General features: G+C 44.5%; 1 protein-coding gene across 2 annotated transcripts in view; it reads left to right on the forward strand.

Annotated features, from left to right (window-relative positions):
* rps6ka1 (ribosomal protein S6 kinase a, polypeptide 1) overlaps positions 1-11,244 on the forward strand; it is a 140,267-nt gene that overhangs the window by 122,002 nt on the left and 7,021 nt on the right. For both annotated transcript variants that reach the window (XM_042108084.1, XM_042107996.1), the window contains 4 exons: positions 170-328; positions 9,233-9,394; positions 9,662-9,738; positions 10,207-10,324. In XM_042108084.1, coding sequence (XP_041964018.1) covers positions 170-328; positions 9,233-9,394; positions 9,662-9,738; positions 10,207-10,324 — 516 coding nt within the window. The remainder of the gene's footprint in view (positions 1-169; positions 329-9,232; positions 9,395-9,661; positions 9,739-10,206; positions 10,325-11,244) is intronic.

Below are 11,244 nucleotides of genomic sequence, written 5' to 3' on the forward strand. Positions count from 1 at the left end.
CAGCTGTAGCTTGCTGTTCCATGTAGATCTATTTGACTGATATTTGGATTACTATAACAGTACTAATACCTAAGAGCATTTATGAGTCTACATGGATTAAGTGTGTGTGTGTGCGTGTGTGTGTGTGTGTGTGTGTGTGTGTGTGTGTGTGTGTGTGTGTGCGTGACAGGTGTATGACACTGGTAAAGAGGTATATCTAGTGACTGAGCTGATGAGAGGCGGCGAGCTCCTGGACCGTATCCTCAAGCAGAAGTTCTTCTCCGAGAGAGAGGCCAGTTCAGTCCTACACACCATCACCAAGACCGTAGAGTACCTACACTCACAAGGGGTAAGAACACACACACACACACACACACACACACAAGACACTCTGCTTAGACACTCTGCCTACCAATTTCTTCAAAACTGTTTTTCACCTTATAGCAGCAGATGTTCTCCACATTGTAAATGCATCACTGCTGTCTGGCACTTCTCCTAAGTCCCTGAAAACAGCTGTTGTAAAGCCACTTCTCAAGAAGAATAACCTGGATGTCTCCATGCTAAACAATTACAGGCCCATATCCAATCTAACTTTTGCCAAAATAATTGAAAAAGTAGTCTTTAATCAACTAACCACCTTTCTAACATCAAATGGGTATTTTGATTACTTAAGTCTGGTTTTCTGGCAAATCACAGCACTGAAATAGCTCTTATTAAGGTTTTAAAAGACAAACACCTCTACAGATGCAGGCAAAACATCAGTCCTAGTGCTACTGAACCTTAGTGCAGCATTTGACACTGCTGATCACTACATATTACTACTCATACTAGAACACTGGGTTGGATTTACAGGTATAGTTACAGTATCAACTGGCTCAAATCATATTACTACACAGATTAGCACACGGGGTTGGATTTACAGTATAGTTATCAACTGGCTCAAATCATATCTACAAGAAAGGAGCTTCCTTGACCTGTGGTGTTCCCCAGGGTTCGATCTTGGGGCCACTATTATTCAACCTCAATATGCTTCCACTTGGACAAATAATCAAAAATAATTTGATTCCATATCATAGCTATGCAGATGACACCCAAATTTACTTTGCTCCATCACCAAATATTATGGTATTTTGCTATTTTCATAAGTAATCATTTGTAAATCATTTGACCTCTCTCTGTCCCAACCGTACGGTGTTTTGTTCGTTTAAAAAGTGTTTGTCTGAAAGTTTTACGTGTTCGTCTCGTCTTACTACGTCGTACTACAAGTACAGCAGGCAGTTTTTAATTGACATCTGCAAAAGCAAGTTTTGCAGCGTTCTGGACTTTGCAACAGAGACGCTAAAGGAACTCGGACTACTCCGGCCTGCAACAACACCGGACTCGCCTGCTACTCCTCCCCCGGAAAGAAAGCGTCGGAAGCGGTGTGCGAGGAAGCAGAAGAGGGGCAAGCGCGGAGGCGTCCGGGCCAGGCTAGCGGCCAGCCCAACTCGCCCAGCCATACCATCCATTCTCCTGGCAAATGTACGATCACTGGACAACAAAATGGATCACATACGACTGCTGAGATCAACGAACCGGACAGTAAGTAACTGCTGTGTGCTCGTCTTCACTGAGACTTGGTTAAATGACAACATTCCGGACTCTGCTGTACAACTGGAGCAGCTAGCATGCTATCGAGCAGACAGGACCATTGTAAAGGGAGGTAAATCACGAGGAGGAGGAATCTGTGTTTACATCCGTGACGAATGGTGCCGGGACACTGTAGTAGTATGCAAACACTGCTCACCACTGGCAGAGTTTATGATCATAAAGTGCCGTCCTTTTTACCTACCAAGGGAAATTACTGCGATTCTGCTAGTCGCAGTATACATCCCGCCCACCAACAACAACAGCGATAAGAACGCGGCTCTTAGTGAACTGTACCAGGCTGTCAGTGAACAACAGACGGCACACCCAGACGGTTTCACCATCTTCACTGGAGATTTTAACCATGCTGATCTTAAAACTGTACTTCCAAAGCTACACCAGCATGTTGATTTTCCAACAAGAGGAGATAACATCCTGGACCTGGTCTACACTACACACAAAGGAGCATACAAAGCCACCCCCCTCCCCCACATTGGACTTTCAGACCATATCACTGTTATGCTAATGCCCGCATACAGACAAAGGGTAAAAGCGAACAAACCGGTTCGTAAGCAGGTAAAAGTGTGGCCTGAGGGAGCCTCCGATGCTCTCCAAGACTGCTTTGACACAACAGACTGGGAAATGTTTAAGCAGGCAGCCACTTACAACAACCGGACAGACATAGAGGAGTATACAGACACTGTAACCTCTTACATCACCAAGTGCATCGATGATGTGACCCACACAAAAGACATCATCACTCGGGCTAACTGGAAGCCATGGCTGACAGGGGATGTCCTCAGGCTGCTGAGGGCCAGAGACAAAGCCTACAGAGCTGGGGATGAAGCTGGCATGAGAACAGCGAGAGCCAACCTGTCCCGTGGCATCAAGGAAGCAAAAAAGGAATACACTCACAAGATAACCACCCACTCCAAAGACAGCAAGAACGCACAAAGCCTATGGCAGGGCATTCAGGCCCTCACGGACTACAAGCCCGCGCCACAGAGCTGTGAGAGCAACATCCCTCTGCTCAACAACCTGAACCGCTTCTTTGCTCGCTTCGAAGCACAAAACAGCACCTGCCCACAGAAGACCCATCCCCCTCTACATGAGCAGCCCCTGTGCCTCTCTACCGACAGCGTGAAGAGGACACTTGCTGCTATCAACACCCGTAAGGCAACAGGTCCAGACAACATCCCAGGTCGTGCGCTGAAGGACTGCGCAGGGGAGCTTAAGGATGTCTTCACAGACATCTTTAACACTTCCCTGAAGCAAGCCATCGTCCCATCATGTTTCAAAGCTGCCACCATCATACCTGTGCCGAAGAAAACTGCTCCATCCTGCTTCAATGACTACCGCCCTGTGGCACTGACACCCATCATCATGAAGTGCTTTGAGCGGCTTGTCATGTCACATATCAAATCCATTCTCCCCCCCACCCTGGACCCCTTCCAGTTTGCATACCGAGCCAAGCGGTCTACAGAGGATGCAATCTGCTCTGCCCTCCACCCAGCCCTCACCCACCTGGAAAAAAGAGACTCATATGTGAGATTGCTGTTTATAGACTTCAGTTCTGCATTCAACACCATAATACCACAACAACTCATCTGCAAACTGGACAAACTGGGACTCAGTACCTACCTCTGCATCTGGCTACTGGACTTCCTCTGTCAGAGGCCCCAAGTAGTACGTGTTGGCAACAATACCTCAAGCAGCATCACACTGAGCACAGGGGCCCCCCAAGGCTGCGTGCTCAGTCCGCTGCTCTTCACCCTGCTGACGCATGACTGCACTGCAACCTACAGCAACAATCACATAGTGAAATTTGCTGACGACACAACTCTGGTGGGTCTCATCACCAAGGGCGACGAGACTCAATACAGGCTGGAGGTCGACCATCTGACCACGTGGTGCAGGGACAACAACCTCCTGCTGAACGTCAGCAAGACCAAAGAGATTGTTGTTGACTTCCGGAGAGGTCACACCCAACACCTGCCACTGACCATCGACGGTGCTGTGGTGGAGAGCGCGAGCAGCACCAAATTCCTGGGGGTGCACATCAGTGAAGACCTCTCCTGGACCACCAACACTGCATCACTGGCGAAGAGAGCTCAGCGCCGCCTGTACTTCCTGCGGAAACTCAGGCGAGCAAGTGCTCCACCAGCCATCATGACCACATTCTACCGAGGCACCATTGAGAGCATCCTCTCCAGCTGTATCGCTGTGTGGGGCGGAAGCTGCACTGAATACAACAGGAAAGCCCTGCAGCGCATAGTGAACACAGCTGGAAGGATTATTGGTGCTTCACTCCCCTCCCTGAAGGACATTTACACCACCCACCTCACCCGCAAGGCGACCAAAATTGTGAGTGATGCAAGTCACCCCGCTCACAATCTGTTTGATCTACTGCCCTCTGGGAAGAGGTACAGAAGCCTGCGCTCCCACACTACCAGACTCACCAACAGCTTAATACACCAAGCTGTAAGGATGCTGAACTCTCTCCCTCCTCTCCCCCCTCCACCCTCAGCTACATAACATCCTGGACATTGGACCCACAATGGCCGCCTGCACTACTCCACTTGCACACTTGCACACTTGTACACTTTACAACTTGTTGTTGTTGTCCTGAAAACACAACACTTCTGCTGCTCTTACATAACTTGCACCACTATGCCACTTTCTTTCTTACTTAGGTCAAACAGAACTACCCAAGCCTTTTATTGGCCTGACTTTGCACTAGTATTTTATTGACTGTCTATGCACAATTTCAACCAAATTTTGCTGCTCTTATTTTTTTCATTATTATATGTGCCCTCTTATTTACTTATTTACTTACTTTTTTGTTTACTTGAATGTTATGTTTGTCTGTGGACTTAAATTGGTAAAATATGTCTTGTCTTCACCGTGGGATAGTGAGAAACGTAATTTCGATCTCTTTGTATGTCTGGAACATGTGAAGAAATTGACAATAAAGCTGACTTTGACTTTGAAATTTGTAAATAACATTGTAATCATTTGTAAAGCACTTTGGGTCAACCCTGTTGCGTACAATGTGCTATATAAATAAATTGACGTGACTTGACAAATGACTTTGTCAGTGTATTGACCAAATCAACAACTGGATGTCTCAAAATTGTCTTCAGCTGAACAAAGTAATTATATTTGGTAAAAAGGAGGAAAGACTTCGGGTTGCCACTGTAGCTTCAGGTGACAAAACGCAGCAGCTAGGGTTCTCAAGAAAACTAAAAGAACTGACCACATTACTCCAATTCTTAAGTCCCTGCACTGGCTTCCAGTAAGTCCCAGAATTGACTTTAAAGCACTACTGCTTGTTTAAAAACCGGTAAATGAAGCAGGACTTAAATACCTGTCAGACATGCTTCAGCAGTACAGACTTTCTCAACCTCTCAGATCTCAGGAGAAAAACCTGTTAATAAAACCTGCTGCTTATAACTAAACATGGTGAAGCAGCTTTTAGCTGCTATGAGGTTCAGCTCTGGAACCAATTTTCGGATGACATCAAAAAGGCACCAACTGTAGCCAGTTTTAAATCTAGAATGAAGGCCTTCTGCTAACTGCACTGAGTTACACATTCTGAATCTGTCTTTAAATTAGTCTACCTTGTGTCTTTTATTTTGTCTTTTTAATTATTCTTTATTTTTAAATGATTTTACCTTGTGTGTTTTATGTTTTCTTTTTTATTATGAATTTACTTTTTCAACTATTCTTTGACTATTGCCCTTCTATGACTCTGTGATTTGCTGTTACTATTTGCTTTTGTTTATGTACAGTGGCATATTGAATATGAATATGAAATGCGCAATTTAAATAAACTTGACTTGACACACACACACCATCACCAAGACCGTAGATTACCTACACTGACAGGGGGTAAGAACGAACACACACACACACACACACACACACACACATACCGAATGAGTGGGAACACACTACCACTGACACTCTCACTCTTTCTAACACACACACACACACACACACACACACACACACATTCACATTGTAGAGTACAGTTACATTCTATACATCATCACAAAAACTAATCAAGCTGCACTCTCAGGTGATGAGATGAGGTGGGGATGAGCGCAGGTGTTTGCTGTTAGTTCTGTTAATGCTCCAGGCAGTACAGAGGCAGCACCTCCGAGCCTGTGCATGTGAATGGAGCTGAATGGAGCTCTGATGGATGCTAATATGATGATGCTAATCTGACGGATGCTAATGCTGCTGTAGCATGGCTCCTCCCCATTTAACACCTTCACAACTCAGTACACATCAACACCTCATCACCTCATCAACCAATCACACCTCACCCACTAACCACCAACACTAACACTACAGCTGAAGAGGATGAGCTGCCTTTCTGCTCCATTTCCTCTTCATCTGTTTCACTCCTTCTGTCTGTCTCTTTCATTCTCTCTCTCTCTCTCTCTCTCTCTCTCTCTCTCTCTCTCTCTCTCTTCACTCTCTCTCCCTCTCTCCCGCTCTCTCTCCACTCTCTCTCTCCCTCTCTCTCTCTCTCTCTCTCTCTCTCTCTCTCTCTCTCTCTCCCGCTCTCTCTCCATTCTCTCTCTCTCGCTCTTCACTCTCTCTCCCTCTCTCCCGCTCTCTCTCCACTCTCTCTCTCTCTCTCTCTCTCAAATTCAAATTCAAATATGCTTTATTGGCACGACAAACCATATGATGCATTGCCAAAGCGTTCACAGGAATAATAATAATTAAAGAAAATACAAATACAAAATGATAACATGTACAAACATTGTTACACACACACATACACACACACACACACACACACACACACAGCACGTCACAACCATGCAAGACCATTGTCTGTACACGTGCATAGGAAAACCAAGACAGGACAAAACAAAACAAAACAAACTGGAGACATGGTGTAACAGACTGGGGCTGGGGAGCAGTGTTATGTTGAAGGGTGGAGGTAGTGGGGTGATTATCTTAAGTAATGCCTTCTCTCAGGTTATGGAGAAAACTACAGCAAGTTTTTTTAGTTTTGTGAAGTTGGGAATGATGTTGTTCAAAATGGTGAAATATTTGTCTCTTTGGGACCGATATTTGTCACAGTGTAGCAGAAAGTGCACCTCTGACTCCACCTCCCCTGTCATACAGTGACCACATGTCCTTTGCTCTTTGGGCAGCCATGACTTCTTGTGCCTGCCTTTGTCTATGGCTAGACTGTGGTCACTCAGCCTGTACTTGGTGAGGATCTGTCTCTGCTTCGTATCTCTGACAGTGTGGAGATACTCTGCCAATTGATAGTCTTTTCGTATGCCAATGTAACATTCAAGTTTGTGTTGTAATTTTGTTTCTTTCTTCCAGTGTTCCAAATAAGAATTCTTGTTGTTCTTGTTAATTTGGTTGATTCTGATTGGTGGTCGGGAAGCAGTGCTGGTCTGGACAATTTGTGGGTTAGGGGTTATTGGGTTAGTTAAATCCGAGACCAACTGACATACAGTAGGGGACTGGGCTTAGGGCTGAGCTCTTGGGATTTAAGTGCTTTAAAATGTAGTGAATTTTGAGGGCTTAATTTTAGATGAATCCAGAATTTTAGTGATCGTTTTTGGATATTAATCAATAGTGGGAATCTTCCTAATTCTGCCCTGCTAGCATTTGTGGGTACTTTTCTTTGGATATGTAACAAATTTCTACAGAATTCCGCATGCAGGGCTTCTATTGGGTGTTTGTCCCATCTAGAGTAGTCGTGCTTACTGAGTGGACCCCATATTTCACTTCCATAAAGTGCAATTGGCAAAATGACTGTGTCAAATATTTTGCACCAGATTTCAATTGGTATATCTATTTGATGAAAATTTCTTTTTATTGCATAAAATGCTCGTCGTGCTTTTTCTTTTAGTGCATTCACTGCAAGACCAAAGTTTCCAGAGGCGTTAATTTTTAAGCCAAGGTAGTTATAAGAAGTAACATTCTCTAGGGCGGTGTTACCTAAAGTAAAGAGGTGTCTGGTTCCCTGAGGTCTGGGATGCTTCTGGAAGATCATAACTTCAGATTTATCCAAATTGACTGTCAGGGCCCAGTTCTGACAGTACTGCTCTAGCAGGTCCAGGTGCTGCTGTAGGCCCTGTTCAGTGGCCGACAGCAGCACCAGGTCATCCGCAAAGAGCAGGGATTTGACTTCCGTGTCCAACAGGGTGAGCCCAGGTGTTGCAGATTGTTCCAATAACACCGCTAACTCATTTATATAGATATTGAACAAGGTTGGACTCAAGCTGCAACCCTGTCTCACCCCACGCCCTTGAGTGAAGTATTCAGTTCTTTTGTTGCCAATGTTTACGCCACACTTATTGCCCAAATAAATTGATTTGATGATGTTATACATTTTACCCCCTATACCACTTTGTAGGATTTTGAAATACAATCCTTCATGCCAGATTGAATCGAAAGCTTTTTTAAAATCAATAAAACACGCAAATATTTTCCCCTTACTTTTTTGGTGAACATTTTGGTTTATCAGGGAATGGAGGGTGTAAATATGATCTGTAGTGCGGCAATTTGGTAAGAAGCCAATTTGATTTTTACTCAAGACATTGTGTTCAATAAGGAAGGCCTGTAAACGGGCGTTGAGGATACAGCAGAATACCTTCCCCAGGTTACTGCTCACACAGATGCCTCGGTAGTTATTAGGGTCAGATTTGTCTCCACTCTTATGTATTGGGGATATAAGCCCCCTGTTCCAAACATCAGGGAAGCAACCAGCTTGAAAAACAAGATTAAATAACTTGAGGAGAGCCATTTGTAGAATGGGTGGGCTGAATTTCAACATTTCTGTCCGGATACTATCAGGACCACAAGCTTTTTCAGGCTTGAGCTTTTTAAGATTTTTTATGAGTTCATCACTTGAGATGCTGTGATCAAGTGGATTTTGGTGAACACAAATGGTCTCTTCAAGCTTTTGAAGGTTTAATTTGATATGTTTTTGTTCTTTAGTGATGTCATCTGGCATAGGTTTGTACAGGTTTTGGTAAAATGTTTTCCAGGTGTCTGGATTTTGAATTGCCAATTCTTTTGGTGGGGAATTGTTTAAATGATTCCAACTCTCCCAGAAAGTGTTGGTTTGGATAGAGCCCTCGTTTTCTTGTAGCGTTTTGTTGTAGTATTGTTGTTTTTTCTTTTTAATTGTTAATTTGTAATCTTTTAGGGCTTCAGAATAATTTTGTCTCAGACAGGTATGTTTTTGGTCATGGTGTTTTTTGTTTGATAATTGCCTGAGATTTTTCCGTTTCTCTATACATTCATGGTCAAACCATTTTTCTTTTGATGGTTTTCTTTTCTTACAGTTTTTCAGCAGGTTTGCCATTTTGGCGGCTCTGTTATATATATTGGAGATTTCCTCCGCTGCCAGGTTGACATCATCACTATTGGGTCTGAATTGGGTCTCTCTCTCTCCCTCTCCCTCTTCACCTACTATCTCCCTACCTGTGTATCTGTCATCTCTCTCTCTCTCTCTCTCTCCTGCTCTCTCTCTCTCCTCCCCTTCTCCACTCTCTCCTCTCTCTCTCTCTTCTCTCTCTCTCTTCTCTCTTCTCTCTCTCTCTCTATGCCACCCTTATCTCCCTCCATCTCTGCTCAGGTGGTGCACAGGGACCTGAAGCCCAGCAACATCCTGTATGTGGATGAGTCGGGGAACCCCGAGTCTCTGCGCATCTGTGACTTCGGCTTTGCCAAGCAGCTGCGGGCCGACAACGGCCTGCTCATGACCCCCTGCTATACCGCCAACTTTGTCGCACCAGAGGTCAGTGTGTGTGTGTGTGTCTGTGTGTGTGTGTGACAGTTTATGTGCCTGTGTCAGGGCACACATATCTGTGGCAGTGAGAGAGAGAGAGATTGTAGGAACCTGATTACAGTTCACACATGAGCTCACTAATTGGGTCCCATTCAGAGTTGAGTTTACTCTGTAATTTGCACTTGTGATTAAGTGTGTGTGTGTTTGTGTGTGTGTGTGTGTGTGTGTGTGTGTGTGTGTGTGTGTGTGTGTGTGTGTGTGTGTGTGTGTGTGTAGGTTTTAAAGCGGCAGGGCTACGATGAGGGATGTGACGTCTGGAGTCTGGGAGTCCTGCTGTACACCATGATCGCTGGGTGAGGATTGGATTAACACACACACACACACACACACACACACACACCGTATTACAAACAGAACATTGAGCATGCATTTGTACACAGGGAAATGCTACACAGACTCACACACACTCTGGAACATGCTGGCCTCGCATCCACACACATATTTACCCTTTATACTTACCACAGCACGCATATCCAGATAGACAAATATTCAAATGTAATGTTATATTTTCTCTCTCCATCGCTCTCTCTCTCTCCCTCTCGCGCTCTCTCTCTCCCTCTCTCTCTCTCTCCATCTCTCTCTCTCTCTCTCTCTCTCTCTCTCTCTCTCCCCATCTTTCTCTCTCTCTCTCTCTCTCTCTCTCCATCTTTCTCTCTCTCTCTCTCTCTCTCTCTCTCTCTCTCTCGCTCTCTCTCTCTCTCTCCCCATCTTTCTCTCTCTCTCTCTCTCTCTCTCTCTCTTTCTCTCTCTCTCTCTCTCAGCTTCACTCCATTTGCTAATGGTCCAGAGGATTCTCCAGAGGATATCCTCAACAGGATCGGCAACGGCTCCTTCACCCTCACAGGGGGCAACTGGGACCACGTGTCCGAGGCCGCCAAGGTCAGATACAAATACAGACATTATGTTATGTACAAACACACACACACACACACACACACACAGATACACCTAATCATGCACTTTCCCTCTAAATATATTCTTATAAAACAACATTGACCATGTATGAAAAATCTATGCATGGACGTTCACACACACACACACACACACACACACACAATGAGCCCCCTGCAGGGGGCTGCTGTGACACACACAGTGTCTCTCTTCAGGACCCAAAACTAGGCCGTGTGTAAAGTGTGTCATATGCCACCGCTCAAGGAGCTGAAAACCAGCGCTGCTACACTGAGCTTATTCTAGAGAAAGAGAAAGTGAAATATGTCAAGCCATTTGGGTTGTAATCTTGATTACGGCTTACAGCTCATGAAAAACAAAAATGAGTATCTCAAAATATTAGAATAAGGAGGTTATAATACAGAAATGTCGACCTTTTGAAAAGAAATGAACTAATCTGACTAATTTATATACTGTGAGTATATAAATTAACTAATAGTTCATTTATATACTCACTACTTGTTTTGGCTGCTTTTGCACAAATTGCTGCATCAATGTGGCATGCTATCTATCTATCTATGGTGTCCAAGATGCTTAATGTGTTAGCATACTATATTAGCATACTGTATTAGCATGCCCATGTTCTTCTGTGCTGTCCCCTGCTGTAGGACTTGGTGTCCAAGATGCACCATGTGTTAGTCTACTATATTGGCATACTGAATTAACATGCCCATGTTCTTCTGCGCTGTTCCCTGCTGATGCACCATGTGTTAGTCTACTACAGTGGTCCTCAAACTTTTTCTTCCGAGGGCCAGCTCACTATGCCTGGCTCTAAGAGAGGGCCAGAGACTCTAGAGTATATCAGTAACCATAAATAACTTAGTGCTGTGAACAACAGCAGTCTATCTTAG

This window comes from Alosa sapidissima, chromosome 1, assembly GCF_018492685.1.
Source record: "Alosa sapidissima isolate fAloSap1 chromosome 1, fAloSap1.pri, whole genome shotgun sequence".
Taxonomy (NCBI): domain Eukaryota; kingdom Metazoa; phylum Chordata; class Actinopteri; order Clupeiformes; family Clupeidae; genus Alosa; species Alosa sapidissima.